This window comes from Bacillus rossius, chromosome 14 (genome assembly GCF_032445375.1).
Source record: "Bacillus rossius redtenbacheri isolate Brsri chromosome 14, Brsri_v3, whole genome shotgun sequence".
Classification (NCBI taxonomy): domain Eukaryota; kingdom Metazoa; phylum Arthropoda; class Insecta; order Phasmatodea; family Bacillidae; genus Bacillus; species Bacillus rossius.
The window spans coordinates 40,144,177-40,163,433 of record NC_086341.1 but is presented as its reverse complement, the minus strand read 5'-3'; the positions used below and the strand labels follow the sequence as shown (position 1 = coordinate 40,163,433).

The 19,257-nt window shown below is 44.5% G+C and overlaps 1 protein-coding gene across 1 annotated transcript in view; it reads right to left on the bottom strand.

The window, feature by feature from the left end:
* Positions 1-19,257, bottom strand: part of LOC134538780 (neuroligin-4, X-linked-like) — a 185,572-nt gene that overhangs the window by 84,562 nt on the left and 81,753 nt on the right. The window contains exon 4 of the mRNA XM_063380272.1: positions 12,110-12,723. Within this exon, the coding sequence (XP_063236342.1) occupies positions 12,110-12,723 (614 nt within the window). The remainder of the gene's footprint in view (positions 1-12,109; positions 12,724-19,257) is intronic.

The following is a 19,257-nucleotide window of genomic DNA, read 5'->3' as shown; positions in this document are numbered from 1 at the left end:
CAACACCGGGCCCCCGCGCGCTGCCCAGCCGCTGCAGCAACAACAACATCAACAACAACACCGGGCCCCCGCGCGCTGCCCAGCCGCTGCAGCAACAACAACATCAACAACACCAGCCCCCCGCGCGCTGCCCAGCCGCTGCAACAAGAACAACATCAACAACATCAACAACAACACCGGGCCCCCGCGCGCTGCCCAGCCGCTGCAACAACAACAACATCAACAACACCAGCCCCCCGCGCGCTGCCCAGCCGCTGCAGCAACAACAACATCAACAACAACACCGGGCCCCCGCGCGCTGCCCAGCCGCTGCAGCAACAACAACATCAACAACACCAGCCCCCCGCGCGCTGCCCAGCCGCTGCAACAAGAACAACATCAACAACATCAACATCAACAACACCAGCCCCCCGCGCGCTGCCCAGCCGCTGCAACAACAACAACATCAACAACACCAGCCCCCCGCGCGCTGCCCAGCCACTGCAACAAGAACAACATCGACAACATCAACAACAACACCGGGCCCCCGCGCGCTGCCCAGCCGCTGCAGCAACAACAACATCAACAACAACACCGGGCCCCCGCGCGCTGCCCAGCCGCTGCAACAACAACAACATCAACAACACCAGCCCCCCGCGCGCTGCCCAGCCGCTGCAACAAGAACAACATCAACAACATCAACAACAACACCGGGCCCCCGCGCGCTGCCCAGCCGCTGCAGCAACAACAACATCAACAACAACACCGGGCCCCCGCGCGCTGCCCAGCCGCTGCAACAACAACAACATCAACAACACCAGCCCCCCGCGCGCTGCCCAGCCGCTGCAACAAGAACAACATCAACAACATCAACAACAACACCGGGCCCCCGCGCGCTGCCCAGCCGCTGCAGCAACAACAACATCAACAACAACACCGGGCCCCCGCGCGCTGCCCAGCCGCTGCAGCAACAACAACATCAACAACATCAACAACAACAACACCGGGCCCCAGCGCGCTGCCCAGCCGCTGCAGCAACAACAACATCAACAACAACACCGGGCCCCCGCGCGCTGCCCAGCCGCTGCAACAACAACAACATCCACAACATCAACAACAACAACACCGGGCCCCAGCGCGATGCCCAGCCGCTGCAGCAACCTCAACATCAACAACATCAACAACAAGAACACCCGGCCCCCGCGCACTGCCCAGCCGCTGCAGCAACAACATCATCAACAACAACAACACCGGGCCCCAGCGCGCTGCCCAGCTGCTGTAACAACAACAACATCAACAACATCAACAACAACACCGGGCCCCAGCGCGCTGCCCAGCCGCTGCAGCAACAACAACATCAACAACATCAACAACAACAACACCGGGCCCCAGCGCGCTGCCCAGCCGCTGCAGCAACAAGAACATCAACATCAATAACAACACCGGGCCCCAGCGCGCTGCCCAGCCGCTGCAGCAACAACAAAATCAACAACATCAACAACAACAACACCGGGCCCCAGCGCGCTGCCCAGCCGCTGCAGCAACAACAACATCAACAACAACACCGGGCCCCCGCGCGCTGCCCAGCCGCTGCAACAACAACAACACCAGCCCCCCACGCACTTCCCAGCCGCTGCAACAACAACATCAACAACACCAGCCCCCCGCGTGCTGCCCAGCCGCTGCAACAACAACAACATCAACATCAACAACACCAGCCCCCCGCGCGTTGCCCAGGCGCTGCAACAACAACAACATCAACAACACCAGCCCCCCGCGTGCTGCCCAGCCACTGCAACAACAACAGCATCAACATCAACAACACCGGCCCCCCGCGCGTTGCCCAGGCGTTGCAGCAACAACAACAACAACATCAACAACACCAGCCCCCCGCGCGCTGCCCAGCCGCTGCAACAAGAACAACATCAAAAACAACACCGGCCCCCCGCACGCAAACCGGGCAGAGCGGCCGCAACGCGCGCCAGCAAGCGAAACACTTCACACGGAGCGGCACGAAATAAAAACAACTTGGTCAAAGAACCCGCTTAAAAAAAAGAGCATTTAAAGCATATTTTAAATTAAATACTTAATAATTATATTTAAAAAAAACACGAAACAAGATTAAAGATGCATTATTTACTTTAAGAGTGTTTGGTTTCGAACCAGGTGAGTGAAAAAAAAAAAAGAATTTAGTTTTTATAAAATATAATAACAATTAAAAAATATATAGAAATATTAAAAAAATCTTTTTATGGTCTTTACTGGTACAGATTATTTTTTGTATACACACTTGTAAAATAAAAATCGTACAGGGTACACAAATATTTGGGAACACGTTACACGTGTTGAAGTACACGAGCCACACAGGCAGAGTATAAAAAAAAAACAATTGCATGCGTGCATTATAAATGCCGTAACGCAAACATCCCTTATCGGCACTTGCGGCTTCCTTCTATGTTTTCCGAAAGCATTTGTTTGCAAATGAATTAACACAATGGAATTTCATACTGGAGGTTTAAAACTGTAACACTCAAGGCAACATAAAAACTTAAGAGTCTTACAATTCAATGAATTTTTAACTTTATTCCCTCTGAGAGTTATACTTCTTTTTTTCCTTGCGCATTTATGTTGCGAACAGATCATGTCTTTGCCCCTACTAATCTTCAGCATGTACTTAAAAATCGCAAAAATAAATAAAAAAACACTTTGGTGCATGGACCACACGCATGATAGAAAGTTATATTTCATGTATAAATGTGTAAGGATATGTATGAATGTATGCAATATTGGGAATGAGCGAGGGTGCAAGTGTGATAATATTGGGAAAAAAATGCTATGGAGCATCCAACTCTTCTCTCCTCTCTTAAATCCAGCTACCCACTCCTGATATATGGTATCAATTTCTCAAAATTTCCTTAAGGATTTTCTGCTGTTATAAAATATACTATTATTTACTAGTAATTTTCAATAACTTATTCGCATTTATTAGTTTTTTTCCTTTTTTCTTACATTTTATTCTCATTTCAATGTGGTAGTTAGTTTTAACTTTTCAATTTATAAATTCATTTAAATTATTTTACTTTCAAAAGAAATATATATTCCATACATTTTGAGTACATTTTGTCTGGACGGCACATTGTTTGGGCTTTGTCTAGTTTTATTCTAATTCAAAAATAAAATTTGCAATTGGTTACATTTTTTAATGGCATTTTAAAAGTATACACTAAAAGATTGAAAGTAGAATTATGTGATTATTCTTCAATTCCGCAGCAGAGGAAAACTGTTTGGCAATTCTAAAACCCTGGTGAAAAGCGATTGCATTTATTCTGTGGGATTAACAGCGTTCAATACTATCCAGGTATGGACACCTCATTCATCAGATTCAGGAAAATCAACTTTGAAATCGGGGGAAAAAAACAAATAAACAAACTGGAATGCTTCCATTTGCTCGGCCACTATTACTCCCTCCAGGTTTAGTGAAATTGTTTAAACGAATTGGTTTACTAAATAAAAGTGTGTCGTCTCATAATTTTTGATTATTTTTTATTTGGCTCATACTGTTAGAAATTGCCATAATCTTACAGTATTTGTTTACCAAAGAATGTTTTAAGTAGGTTCCGGCACAGAATCAAGAAGGCTGCGCATGGGCCGTTGCCAAATTGGATGTATCATTTATGCCACATTGAATATGCCTATGTTCTTAAAAAACACAATATTCCTCAAAATTCTTTCATATACCTCAGAATTCCACTTCTATGCGATAAAAGTGTTCTATTCTAAAGAAATATTTATTCTCTTTTCCAGCAAAAAAATTTTAGAGAGGGGTCAGGGTTCATTTTACTCAGAGAGGTTTACTTTCCTTAAAGAAGAACAATAATTGTCTTCAAAAATAAGACAACTGGTCAAAATACCTGCTTTACAAAAAGCATTTAAAGCATATTTTTAGTAAAAACTTAATAATTATATTCAAAAATACAAAAAAAAGTCAAAGATACATTATTGACTTTAGAAAGTTTGGTTAGAAACAGGTGAGTGAAAAAAATTATTTTTCAAAATATAATAACAATTGACTGGGTTCAGGGTGTGGTGAGTGGTGCCGACCGAGCTCTGACATCACGACCATATCTGACGTCACGGCGGCCATATTGGATTACCTTGATATAGTACGTGGACCTTGACCTTGACCTTGGCGGTCATTTGGATCCACCATCTTGGATCCCCAATAGGTCAATAAATACAAATTTCTAAGATGATGTCCAAATTTCTGAATGGCGGGCACCTCAGAAATAATAAATGATTACTGCACTCTAGCAGGTTAGAATAAAACTAAAATGATGGTAATGGGCTTTACAAGACGTGTACACAAACAAGATGGTGTCCTCCAGTAGATGAAAACAAGATGGTGGCAATGTCCTCTAGCAGGTGGTAGCTACTGGTAGCAAGTACTGAACACAAAATTTCGGATCCATGATAGCCGTCAAGGTTAAAGACAAAGGTCAAGGTCAAGGTCATATTTCAAGGTCCAAGTTCAAGTTCAAGGTCAAATTTCAAGGTGAAGGTCAAAGTTCAAGGTAAAGATTAAAGTTCAATGTCAACAGACGAGGTCAAAGGTATGGTGAACAGAAAATTATACTAACATGGTGTCAGCACACTCTAGCAGACGAAAACAAGATGGCGGCCTCGAGCGGACGAAGACAAGGTGGCGGACATGACGACATACCAGTTGACGATATATGGTATTGGTGGTGTGAGGTCAGTGTAGGTGGCTTCTGTGGAGGATCAGTCGTTTTTTATTTTTTGCTCTTACCGGTTTTGAAGCAAGGATGGGAAAAGATCTAATCAATCAGTATTCTAATAATTATTATTTTTGGTGAATTTTGAAATTATTTTCATTAAAATCGGATCATAAATAAATATTTTCAAGATGGCGCCTTTAACGATAGTTGATACAAGTGGTGACATAATTCAAATTGTCGCGTGTGTCGTAAAAGGTTTTTATTACATTTCATTGAATTTTTTTTAAATATATTAATAAACAACTGGTTTACTCTCGCCGAAAAACGAACCGAGGACCGAATTCGTTTTGTAACAAAACATTTAAGTTAGGTATTTTAAAAATATTTTTTGGAATTTGTTTTTGGAATTTCTAGCATTGAATTTACGGATTTTCAAGATGGCGGTCGTAACGAAACATGCAACGTTTTTTAAATATTTTAAATCGAATTTTAATTATTTTTTCTATAAATTTTAAATAATTGTTTCTATAAAATCGGGTAATAAATAAAGATTTTTTAAATAGCGGAGGCGGAATGTTCGAGAAAACAAAATGACGACGATGACGTCATCCAAGATGGTGTATCCAAGATGGCCGCCAAGGTCAAAGTCAAAGGTCAAGGTCTAATTTAAAAATCAAGTTAAAAGTTCAATGTCAAGTTCAAAGTTCAAGGTCAAAGTTCAAGGTCAAAGTTCAAGGTCACAGTTCAAGGTCAAGGTCAAATTACAAGGTCAAGAACTTCTCCTTGGTGCTTAGTGGAGCAATCCTTCTGTTGCGATAGTAAGTGAGCATCCTGCATCCCGCATAAAAATACTAAATAATATTTACCTGTAAGCAGCATATGGTGTCATCTGTTGTCAAGAATCGACACTACTTTAAACGGGTTATTTTGCATGAGATAAATTAACTTTCACCGTTGATGGTGCTATTTTAGGTAGTTAGAGCCAAGAAGTCTCGTACTCACGTAGCCTCGTGTTCTGTTAGCTTCGTAGTCCTGTAGCCTCGCAGTCTTGTAACCTTGTGTTCTGGAAGCTTCGTAGTCCTATAGCCTCGCGATCACGTAACCTTGTAGACTTGCAATCGCATAGTATCGTAACCTCATGGCTCGTAGTCGCGTAGCCATGATGCTTTGGAGCCTCGTAGACTTGAAGCTTCATAACCAAGTAACCTTGTAATCGTATAACATAATGATGTTGGTGCAGTTGGATCTAAAGAGAAAATTCCATCGAAGACAGATGCGGTAATTGGAGCCTTGTAGACGTGTAGCTTCGTAGACAAGTACTCATGTATACATGCAGTTCTCGTCTCGTCACCTCGTAGCTTCGTAGCCTCTTGGTCTTGTAGTCAAATAGCGTAAGGCCTAAGACTATTTAGGGTCAAATACTTTTGACATCATTGATTGTTGGAGCCATAGACAGTTAGAGCATTTGTAGCTGATGGAAATTTGGAGCTTTAAAGCTTTTGGAGCATTTGGAGTTGTTGGAGCATTGGAAGCTGTTGGAGTATTTGGAGCATTTGGATCATTTGGAACTGTTGCAGCATTGGAGCAGTTGGAGTGGTTTGAGCTTTGGAGCTTTGGAGCATTTGGAGCTGTTGCAGAATTGGAGCTGTTGGAGTTGTTGGAGCTTTGGAGCTTTGGAGCATTTGGAGCTGTTGTAACTGATGGAGCTGTTAGAGCTTTGGCATTGTTGGAGCTTTTGAGCTGTTGAAGCTGTTGTTGTATTGAAGCATTGGAACTTTGGATTTGTTGGAGCATTGGAGCTTTTGGAGCATTTGAGCATTAGTAACTGTTGGAGCTGTTGAAGCTTTGGAGCTATGGTCCTTTGGAGCATTTGGAGCTTTTGGAGCATTGGAGCTTTGGAGCTGTTGGAGCATTTGGAGCTGTTGGGGCATTGGAGCTTTGGAGCTGTTGGATCATTTGGAGCATTTGGAGCCTCTGGATCATTGAAGCATTTGGAGCATTAGGAGCATTGGAGCTGTTGGAGCTTTGGAGCACTTGGAGCTTTGGAGCATTGGAGCATTTGGAGCTGTTGGAGATTTGGACCTGTTGGAGCTTTGGAGCTGTTGGAGCTTTGGAGCTGTTGGAGCATTTGGAGCTTATTCAGCATTTGGATCCGATTGAGCTTTTGGAGCTGATTCAGCATTTGAAGCCGATTGAGCATTTGGAGCCAAATTTTTATTTTTATTTTTCTTGACGATATCAGACAGAACATAATAAATCAGCTTACTGATGACGTAGCAACAAACGGACCTTTGAAAAATAACTTGTGGTTGGACTGTATTTATGGAAAGCCATATCCGTTCGATGACAAAGTGAAGTGTGCATTCAAGACATCGACTGCAGTAATTTACAGTTATGACAATGTGAAGAAAACTTTTAAATACAGTGTCCAGAAACTCTGTCAAGAAGAGGAGAACTATGTCTGTAAAGGTTCTGGTTGGTCTCTGTCTAGTATAAACCGATTGGAGCTAAGAATTAGTCATTTCGTGCCTATTCAGGGATAAATGTTTATAAGATTGCTGGCTTTCGCAAGTGATCCTGTAGTAGAATAGAAATTATGTAATAAATACTATGTTTTATTTAAGAACTTGTGTTTTTATTTTCTCAAACATGTAACCTTTACCTGAAATTACTTTATTTTGATTATTGTCCATGTATCGATTCTATAGGTACATTAATGATTGATTTTTTGGTGAATTTTGGAATCTTTCTCGAATTTCTGGGTCAATAAATAGAAAATTTCCAAGATGGCGTCCAAATTTCTGAATGGTGGGCACCTCAGTAATAATAAATTATTACTGCACTCTAGCAGGTTAGAATAAAACTAGCATGATGGTGTTATCTTAGCAATGGCGTATGTCCAAAAACTTACATCAAGTAGCATGATGGTAATGCACTTTATAAGACGTATACACACACAAGATGGTGTCCTCCAGTAGACGAAAACAAGATGGTGGCAATGTCCTCTAGCAGGTGGTAGCTACTGGTAGCATGTACTGAACACAAAATGTCGGATCAATGATGGTCGTCAAGGTTAAAGACAAAGGTCAAGATCAAGGCCAAATTTCAAGGTCAAGTTTAAGGTCAAAGGTCAAATTTCAAGTTAAAGGTCAAGTTAAATGTTCAAGGTCAAGGTAAAAGTTAAAGGTCGAGGTCAAAGTTCAATGTCAACAGTCGAGGTCAAAGGTATGGTGAACAGAAAATTATACCAACATGTCGTCAGCACACTATAGCAGACAAAAACAAGGTGGCGGCCTTCAGCGGAAGAAGTCAAGGTGGCGGACATGACATCATACCAGTTGACGATATATATCATAGTATTGGTGGTGAGAGGTCAGTATAGGTGGCTTCAGTAGAGGAAGGATCTGTAGTTTTTTATATTTTGCTCTTACCAGTTTAGAACCAAGGACGGGGATCGATCTAATCAATCAGTATTCTAATAAGTAAAGTTTTTGATGAATTTTTACCTTTTTTCATAAAATCGGATAATACATAAAGATTATCAAGATGGCATCCGTAACGATAATTGATACAGTGGAGATATATTTCAAAACGTCGGGTGTGTCGTATGATGTTTTTATACTTTTTATTGAGAATTTTTTAAATACATTAATAAATTAATGGTTTAATATCGTTGGAAATCGAACCGAGGACCGAAATAGTTTAAATAACTAAACATTTGAAGTAGGCGATTTTTTAAATTTTTTTTTTAATTTTTTTTTCCGGAATTTCTAGCATTGAAATTACGGATTTGCAAGATGGCAGCCTTAACGATAATTCCAACAGTTACATCTTAGTACAAGATGGTGGTTCTGTCTCGAACAAGTGATGCTATTATTACTTCAAATTTAAAATATTTCATGTCCGAATATGCATGTTATTTTTATATAAACCTTATTTAATTTTCAGTCTGGTAACTGTCTCGATAGTCGTGCGGTTAAAGGAGTATGTTTTTCAACCTAAATATCAGAGGGACACAGCACTTCCAATGTATTTTGCATAAAAAATTAAATTTAATATGTCGATAAAGACCATAATATCTCTGGTAGGTAATGGAACATCGACCTAATGTGATGAGACAGAGTGACGCTGGAGCTCTCTAGTAACCAACAGCAGAAACAAAGTCGACGATATCCAAGATGGTGTCCTCCAGTGGAACAGAAATAAATCAAGAGTAGTCGTGACAAAATTTTTATATTTAGTTAGTCGGGCGCTTGATTTAAAGATGGCGGATCCAAGATGGTGGATCCAAGATGACGTTCAATGTCAAGGTCAAAGGTCAAGGTCAAGGTAAAAGCTCAAGATCAAGGTCATCCATGATGGCCGCCATGACGTCAGAGCTAGGTCGGCACCACTCACCACAGCCAGAACCCAGTTCCCGGACATACATTCGTATACTACTATAGAAATATTTAACAAAATATTTATATAGTCTAAACTGGTACAGATTTTCATTTTTTTTTTACAAAATTGTAAAAAAATCGTCACAAATCCTTCGTGTATGATTTTCACAAGCAGAATTACCCCTACCACCTACATTAATGCAGAATACTTCCGTAAATTTGAAATCATGGTAGTCATATTGGCTGCTAGTGTCACTCACTATATTGCTTCAGTACTTATCGACTAGAGCACACTAGTGTCAGCTCTCAGATCGTCAAATACTCTACTCATCGCCATAAAGTCTGCAATTTTGGCCACAATATTAAAAATATTTTAAAAGCTCCCAAAATAAATTTAAAATAAATAATATTAATATAATTGTTTAAATATTACTGATTTTTGTTCTTATTGTGTCTGGTTTGTATGATAATAAATAATTTTATTTATATCACAACAGTCCTGGCCAAATTATTAACATGTAGTAAGTATATGTGTACAAACTCGAGTACTGCCTGAAATATGTCACTGTCCTTAGTATGATAGCCCAAGAGAAACAAACGAAACCAAATTTATGAATTGTAGACAAGGAGAGATAAATGCCTTCTTTGATTCATATCCTGATCTAGAAAATATATTTTATTAGAAAAGGAGATTGTTTTAATCTGGAAGACATGAGTGTCGTTGCTTTGTTTGATCTGGTAAATACAGTGGATCATGTTTGTTGCAATAAAAATATACACAGATCTATAAACGTTTGATATTTACACTTCTTTTTGTTTAAGAATGCAGTATTCCTAGCCATTAGATTATATTAACCTGCAACCCCTAAGAGTGTGATAAACTGATAAGGTTTTCTATTGCAGTTGAGGAGTTTTGCTAATTAATTAATTTACTCAGACCCAGAGCCTCACAATATAGAATTAGCTGGTGCTCACAATAACAGTTTTTATCAGTCTCAGATCCCTCGTTGACCAGATAAACCATGATCTCCTGGCTTGTAGTAGAGATGTGACGGCTCTCAATGCATCTGCCTGTTGCATAGCCAAGAATGAAACACCAGTTCGATCATATAGGAAACACCTCAGGAGAGGTTTTCCAACTAATGGGATCAACACACGACAATCCCAATTACCTATGGCATTCGTGGACTTTTAAAGCTGTTAGCTTCTGACCAACAAAAATCTGTCAATTAATAAGGACCACAGGTTAACTAGGCTGTGGATAAAATATTTTACCACATCATCAGTTTAAGACCAGAATTAAAGACTTTGTCAGACCATCATGTTCTTCCTCCTGGTGTATCGAGGATCATCTTTGTCGAAATCTCCACAACACACCGACTTCAAATACCAGAGCCAATTGAGATTACAGCCAGCTTATTAATTTAAAAATTGTAGCAGGGAAATCTTAATAGCAATGTCTTCATTATCGTTCATTTCGACTTTTTCACAGTGAAGTCAGACCTTTTAATACTTGATGGACTGAGCGTTTGGGGATCCTAACTCGCAATGTGATATGATAACCATCTTCTGTTGGCCACGGAACTAGCCTGTCTTGCTTACCAGATACCTCTTCTAGGAATTGAGAATGCCCGAAGAAAATGAGATCTCCCAGTATAGCCCTCCTCGGTCAATACTTACTATTCTACGAAAAGGTACAAGGTTGTCATAGGAGATGAAACGGTTAATATGAAGCTACAATCACACGTTCCACTGACATGTTGGGGTTCTTTCTCTGATACTAGATTTGGCCACAGTTTCGGTACTTAGCGAGTTAGCATCTGCTCATATTTATGTGAAGTCAATTCCTGACCGTTCAACACATATTATTAAAAAAATGAACTTGGTTAATATCTGAGAGTAGTCGCCTTCCTTGGTCGGGTAACCAAGTGAAACATGTTTCATACTAGGTAGGTACATAGTAGTTATGGGGTGAATATAGTAAATATCTAAGTGTAATAGCCATACTTGGTATGTTTGACGAAAATAAACTTGTTTTACAAAAACAGTAGATAGTACAGATGGCTAGTACCTGTCTGTATTAGAAATCTTTCTTATGATAGCCTAAGTTGAACATGTTTTCTATCAGAAATTTAGATAGTCAGATGGTTAGTACATGAGCAAAGTGAAAATGCTTGGTGCAATAGACAAGTGGAACACATTGGTTACTATGCATATAGATATTATTTAAGATGAAGCATGGGTTGTGCCAGAAGTACAACATCCTTGTTCTGGTAGCCGACGTGGGATATGTTTCTTATTAAGGAAGTAGATATTAGGGGTGATTACCACCTGTGGTTAGTCGCCATCCTTAGTAAAGTAGCCGTTACTATGAAAGCAAATGTTAGGAATGGTCGGGCACGGGCAGTACCTGAGCATAGTCGCCGTCCTTGGTCTGGTAGCCGAAGTGGAACATGTTTATTACAAGTGTAAGGAAGGGTCGGACATGGGCAGTACCTGAGCATAGTCGCCGTCCTTGGTCTGGTAGCCGAAGTGGAACATGATTGTTACAAGTGTAAGGAATGGTCGGGCACGGGCAGTACCTGAGCATAGTCGCCGTCCTTGGTCTGGTAGCCGAAGTGGAACATGTTTATTACAAGTGTAAGGAAGGGTCGAACATGGGCAGTACCTGAGCATAGTCGCCGTCCTTGGTCTGGTAGCCGAAGTGGAACATGATTGTTACAAGTGTAAGGAATGGTCGGGCACGGGCAGTACCTGAGCATAGTCGCCGTCCTTGGTCTGGTAGCCGAAGTGGAACATGTTTATTACAAGTGTAAGGAAGGGTCGAACATGGGCAGTACCTGAGCATAGTCGCCGTCCTTGGTCTGGTAGCCGAAGTGGAACATGATTGTTACAAGTGTAAGGAATGGTCGGGCACGGGCAGTACCTGAGCATAGTCGCCGTCCTTGGTCTGGTAGCCGAAGTGGAACATGTTTATTACAAGTGTAAGGAAGGGTCGGACATGGGCAGTACCTGAGCATAGTCGCCGTCCTTCGTCTGGTAGCCAAAGTGGAACAGGTAGGTCTTGGCGCCGCGGCGCGCGTGCAGGTACCCCACGTGCACCAGCGGCGACACGGTGTGGCCGTCGCTCAGCGCCTCCATGGTCGAGTCGCGGATGTTGATGGGGTGCAGCACGGGCTTGTCCCAGTCCGTGTACTCGTTGCGCACCGTCGAGAAGATCTCGTTCAGGTGGTAGGTGTAGGCGTTGCGCACGTACGTGCGCAGCACCCGGTTGCGCTGGTCCTCCTCGAAGCCGTACTGGATGTCCGCGGCGCTGAAGTCCAGGTAGCTCTCGGCGGTGGTGGCGCCCAGCATGAGGTCGCAGGTGACGAAGCTGTCGGCGGACCGCTCCATGGAGCGGGCCGGGTCCCCGGAGGGCCCGAAGCGGGCCAGGAAGCGCGGCGCCTCGAGACGCAGGTCGAGCAGCGCCGCCAGGGGACGGGAGCGCAGGCAGGGCGCGATGTCCTCGAGGCTGGACGGGCAGCCCAGCTGGTCGGCCACGGCGGCGCGCAACGCCTCGGGCTGCTGCACCACGGCCCAGGGGCTGAGGGCCGAGCCGCTCAGCAGCACCGCGCGGTGGAACAAGCCTGCGCAAAGCCACGCTTGGCTCCATCCCGTCGTTTGGACCGACAGCAACTTCCCACATTATCCATCTAGCAATCCATGATCATCACCTCCATCTGGCTCATCTGTTTGACAACCTTGGTGAACATTTACTTAGACATCTGCACCAAACCAAAATTCCCTTGCAGCTTTCCTTTTATCCTTAATGTAAAAAAAATTGTTTATATTTGTGGTTGTAAAGAAAATAATACAGGTATCAAAGATGGTAAACCATAAAATATCACATGATGTATAATAAATATAGTTTAAAAACTAAAGAAACATGCTTTTAAAGATTATCAAACTAAAAAGTAAAAAATAATTTTAAAATTAAATTTATGACAATAGTATATAAGCAATACTAGTATAAATGAGAAAAAAGCTTGAGGCGCTTTGTGCCATATTTTTTGAATATTAAGCGCCCCATGCTTTTTTCTCATTTATACTAGTATTGCTTATATACTATTGTCATAAATTTAATTTTAAAATTATTTTTTACTTTTTAGTTTGATAATCTTTAAAAGCATGTTTCTTTAGTTTTTTAAACTATATTTATTTTTAACTTTTTAGTTTGATATTCTGTAAAAGCATGTTTTTTAGTTTTTTAAACTATATTTATTTTTAACTTTTTAGTTTGATATTCTTTAAAAGCAAGTTTTTTTAGTTTTTTAAACTATATTTATGTATAATTATCATAGGGAAATGAGTTACCGACACTACCTATTACCATCTGAGATAACTATTTGGAGTTGCAATGTCACAAAGAAATGGTAAAGTCTCTACGAATCATTTGCAGTTAGATGTATGGATATAATATTAGAATTTACCGGGGAAAAAAAAAAAACATTTTTTTTTTCGGCGTGGCCGGGAGTAGAACCCACGATCGCTGAATCCGAAAGCTGACGTCACAGAAGTCGCGCGGCTTAGACCGCTCGGCTAACGAACGTAAAGAAATGGGTGGGACATTTTACAGTGATGAGTCACTCACTCTTAGTCGAAAGAGTTACAGACGGACAGACAAACATACAGGTGAAGCTAATATAAAGCATGTAAAATTCAGATTTATTATTTGGTGTTACTTTTGGTTTTGTTGATAAATAAAGGGGAAAAATGTCCAAATTTATCATAATTAATGTGAGTACTGCAATGAAGGACAACTTAGATAGATGCAGTCAACATCCCAAAACCTTATAATAAACTTTCTTAACTATAAATGAGCTATGGAAATTGACCTGAAAGGATCGCTATTTTAAGTATCAAGTGAGACTCCTTTATCACATGCACAAACAAATTGGTACCATTTGTTCACTGTCATCTGCTACATTAGAATTTATCTGTGCATTACTCATCAATAAATAATATTCTTTAAGTAACAGAGAATGATTGGAATACTCAAAAACTAAAATTATTTTTTTATTGAATTATAATTTATTGTAATTTATTTTTAATAGTTTATTTTAAAAAGTTTGCAACCAAATGACAATGCGAATTTAGATATTTAATCTGTTTTTAGGAATTTTACATACAGCAATACAAATATTTTTGGGCACTAGGATTATTTAATGGATCCTGGTAACTCACCTTTGGAAGATATTGAAAAAAGTAGAAACACCTTTAAACTTTCGGATTTTGTGAAGGATCTGTGGTGACTCACTCTTAGCTGACGTTCACAGCTGTAGAATAACTTTCAGGGTGCTTGGCATCTCTGAGTGATGTTAATGACTTACTTTTCGAGAATATTTACAGTATAAGAATAACTTTTAGGGAACTCACTTTCTGTGAACTTGTTGGTGACTCACCTTTGGATGAAGTTTACAGATGTAGAAGAACGTTCAGGGCAATCGACTTCTATGAATAATGTATGTGTCTCACTTTAGGAAAATGCTAATAATATTAAAAATAATTTTCAGGTAAACAAAATTTGTAAAGGATACCGGTAACTAAACTTTGAAGAAGAGAGTAAACAATAGTCAAAGAGCCTTTAGAGCAACTGACTTCTCTAAAGACTTTTGGTCACTCACGTGTAAAAAAATACAATTTGTATGGCACTAGACTTCTGCGAAGAATACTAATGTCCTACTTATGGAGAAAGTTACCAATAACACAAAAACCACCAGGGCACCCGAATTCTCTGAAGGGTGTCAGCGACTCACCATTGGAGAATATTACAAATAGTAGAAGAACATCCAGGACAATGGACTGATGTGAAGGATGTCGAAGTCCCACACTTGGGGAATATTACCAATAGTAGAAGAACATCAAGGGCAGTTGACTGGTGCGAAGGGTGTCAGTGACTCACCCTTGGAGAGTATTACCAAGAGCAGGAGTACCTCCAGTGCAGTGGACTGGCGACTCACCCTTGGAGAGTACTACCAAGAGCAGGAGGACCTCCAGGGCAGTGGACTGATGTGAAGGATGTTGAAGTCTCGCCCAAGAGCAGGATAACCTACAGGGCAGCGGACTGGTGTGAAGAATGTTGAAGTCTCGCCCAAGAGCAGGAGGACCTCCAGGCCAGTGGGCTGGTGTGAAGGGTGTTGAAGTCTCACCCAAGAGCAGGAGGACCTCCAGGCCAGTGGGCTGGTGTGAAGGGTGTTGAAGTCTCACCCAAGAGCAGGAGGACCTCCAGGGCAGTGGACTTGTGTGAAGGGTGTTGAAGTCTCACCCAAGAGCAGGAGGACCTCTAAGGCAGTGGACTTGTGTGAAGAGTGTTGAAGTCTCTCCCAAGAGCAGGAGGACCTCTAAGGCAGTGGACTTGTGTGAAGGGTGTTGAAGTCTCTCCCAAGAGCAGGAGGACCTCCAGGCCAGTGGGCTGGTGTGAAGGGTGTTGAAGTCTCACCCAAGAGCAGGAGGACCTCCAGGGCAGTGGACTTGTGTGAAGGGTGTTGAAGTCTCACCCAAGAGCAGGAGGACCTCCAGGGCAGTGGACTTGTGTGAAGGGTGTTGAAGTCTCACCCAAGAGCAGGAGGACCTCCAGGGCAGTGGACTTGTGTGAAGGGTGTTGAAGTCTCTCCCAAGAGCAGGAGGACCTCCAGGCCAGTGGGCTGGTGTGAAGGGTGTTGAAGTCTCACCCAAGAGCAGGAGGACCTCCAGGGCAGTGGACTTGTGTGAAGGGTGTTGAAGTCTCACCCAAGAGCAGGAGGACCTCCAGGGCAGTGGACTTATGTGAAGGGTGTTGAAGTCTCACCCAAGAGCAGGAGGACCTCCAGGGCAGTGGACTGGTGTGAAGGATGTTGAAGTCTCGCCCAAGAGCAGGAGGACCTCGAGGGCAGTGGATTGGTGTGAAGGGTGTTGAAGTCTCACCCAAGAGCAGGAGGACCTCTAAGGCAGTGGACTTGTGTGAAGGGTGTTGAAGTCTCTCCCAAGAGCAGGAGGACCTCTAAGGCAGTGGACTTGTGTGAAGGGTGTTGAAGTCTCGCCCAAGAGCAGGAGGACCTCGAGGGCAGTGGATTGGTGTGAAGGGTGTTGAAGTCTCACCCAAGAGCAGGAGGACCTCCAGGGCAGTGGATTGGTGTGAAGGGTGTTGAAGTCTCGCCCAAGAGCAGGAGGACCTCGAGGGCAGTGGACTTGTGTAAAGGGTGTTGAAGTCTCACCCAAGAGCAGGAGGACCTCCAGGGCAGTGGACTTGTGTGAAGGGTGTTGAAGTCTCACCCAAGAGCAGGAGGACCTCCAGGGCAGTGGACTTGTGTGAAGGGTGTTGAAGTCTCACCCCAGAGCAGGAGGACCTCCAGGGCAGTGGACTTGTGTGAAGGGTGTTGAAGTCTCACCCAAGAGCAGGAGGACCTCCAGGGCAGTGGACTTGTGTGAAGGGTGTTGAAGTCTCGCCCAAGAGCAGGAGGACCTCTAAGGCAGTGGGCTGGTGTGAAGGGTGTTGAAGTCTCACCCAAGAGCAGGAGGACCTCCAGGCCAGTGGGCTGGTGTGAAGGGTGTTGAAGTCTCACCCAAGAGCAGGAGGACCTCCAGGGCAGTGGACTTGTGTGAAGGGTGTTGAAGTCTCACCCAAGAGCAGGAGGACCTCCAGGGCAGTGGACTTGTGTGAAGGGTGTTGAAGTCTCGCCCAAGAGCAGGAGGACCTCGAGGGCAGTGGATTGGTGTGAAGGATATTGAAGTCTCTCCCAAGAGCAGGAGGACCTCCAGGCCAGTGGGCTGGTGTGAAGGGTGTTGAAGTCTCACCCAAGAGCAGGAGGACCTCCAGGGCAGTGGACTTGTGTGAAGGGTGTTGAAGTCTCACCCAAGAGCAGGAGGACCTCTAAGGCAGTGGACTTGTGTGAAGGGTGTTGAAGTCTCTCCCAAGAGCAGGAGGACCTCTAAGGCAGTGGACTTGTGTGAAGGGTGTTGAAGTCTCTCCCAAGAGCAGGAGGACCTCCAGGCCAGTGGGCTGGTGTGAAGGGTGTTGAAGTCTCACCCAAGAGCAGGAGGACCTCCAGGCCAGTGGGCTGGTGTGAAGGGTGTTGAAGTCTCACCCAAGAGCAGGAGGACCTCGAGGGCAGTGGATTGGTGTGAAGGGTGTTGAAGTCTCACCCAAGAGCAGGAGGACCTCCAGGGCAGTGGACTTGTGTGAAGGGTGTTGAAGTCTCACCCAAGAGCAGGAGGACCTCCAGGGCAGTGGACTTGTGTGAAGGGTGTTGAAGTCTCACCCAAGAGCAGGAGGACCTCTAAGGCAGTGGACTTGTGTGAAGGGTGTTGAAGTCTCGCCCAAGAGCAGGAGGACCTCGAGGGCAGTGGATTGGTGTGAAGGGTGTTGAAGTCTCACCCAAGAGCAGGAGAACCTCCAGGCCAGTGGGCTGGTGTGAAGGGTGTTGAAGTCTCACCCAAGAGCAGGAGGACCTCCAGGGCAGTGGACTTGTGTGAAGGGTGTTGAAGTCTCGCCCAAGAGCAGGAGGACCTCGAGGGCAGTGGATTGGTGTGAAGGATGTTGAAGTCTCACCCAAGAGCAGGAGGACCTCCAGGCCAGTGGGCTGGTGTGAAGGGTGTTGAAGTCTCACCCAAGAGCAGGAGGACCTCCAGGGCAGTGGACTTGTGTGAAGGGTGTTGAAGTCTCACCCAAGAGCAGGAGGACCTCCAGGGCAGTGGACTTGTGTGAAGGGTGTTGAAGTCTCACCCAAGAGCAGGAGGACCTCCAGGGCAGTGGACTTGTGTGAAGGGTGTTGAAGTCTCATCCAAGAGCAGGAGGACCTCCAGGGCAGTGGACTTGTGTGAAGGGTGTTGAAGTCTCACCCAAGAGCAGGAGGACCTCCAGGGCAGTGGACTTGTGTGAAGGGTGTTGAAGTCTCACCCAAGAGCAGGAGGACCTCCAGGGCAGTGGGCTGGTGTGAAGGATGCTGAAGTCTCTCCCAAGAGCAGGAGGACCTCCAGGCCAGTGGACTTGTGTGAAGGGTGTTGAAGTCTCACCCAAGAGCAGGAGGACCTCGAGGGCAGTGGATTGGTGTGAAGGGTGTTGAAGTCTCGCCCAAGAGCAGGAGGACCTCCAGGCCAGTGGGCTGGTGTGAAGGGTGTTGAAGTCTCACCCAAGAGCAGGAGGACCTCCAGGGCAGTGGACTTGTGTGAAGGGTGTTGAAGTCTCACCCAAGAGCAGGAGGACCTCTAAGGCAGTGGACTTGTGTGAAGGGTGTTGAAGTCTCGCCCAAGAGCAGGAGGACCTCGAGGGCAGTGGATTGGTGTGAAGGGTGTTGAAGTCTCACCCAAGAGCAGGAGGACCTCCAGGCCAGTGGGCTGGTGTGAAGGGTGTTGAAGTCTCACCCAAGAGCAGGAGGACCTCCAGGGCAGTGGACTTGTGTGAAGGGTGTTGAAGTCTCGCCCAAGAGCAGGAGGACCTCGAGGGCAGTGGATTGGTGTGAAGGATGTTGAAGTCTCACCCAAGAGCAGGAGGACCTCCAGGCCAGTGGGCTGGTGTGAAGGGTGTTGAAGTCTCACCCAAGAGCAGGAGGACCTCCAGGGCAGTGGACTTGTGTGAAGGGTGTTGAAGTCTCACCCAAGAGCAGGAGGACCTCCAGGGCAGTGGACTTGTGTGAAGGGTGTTGAAGTCTCACCCAAGAGCAGGAGGACCTCCAGGGCAGTGGACTTGTGTGAAGGGTGTTGAAGTCTCACCCAAGAGCAGGAGGACCTCCAGGGCAGTGGACTTGTGTGAAGGGTGTTGAAGTCTCACCCAAGAGCAGGAGGACCTCCAGGGCAGTGGACTTGTGTGAAGGGTGTTGAAGTCTCACCCAAGAGCAGGAGGACCTCCAGGGCAGTGGGCTGGTGTGAAGGATGCTGAAGTCTCTCCCAAGAGCAGGAGGACCTCCAGGCCAGTGGACTTGTGTGAAGGGTGTTGAAGTCTCACCCAAGAGCAGGAGGACCTCGAGGGCAGTGGATTGGTGTGAAGGGTGTTGAAGTCTCGCCCAAGAGCAGGAGGACCTCCAGGGCAGTGGGCTGGTGTGAAGGATGCTGAAGTCTCTCCCAAGAGCAGGAGGACCTCCAGGCCAGTGGGCTGGTGTGAAGGGTGTTGAAGTCTCGCCCAAGAGCAGGAGGACCTCCAGGCAGCG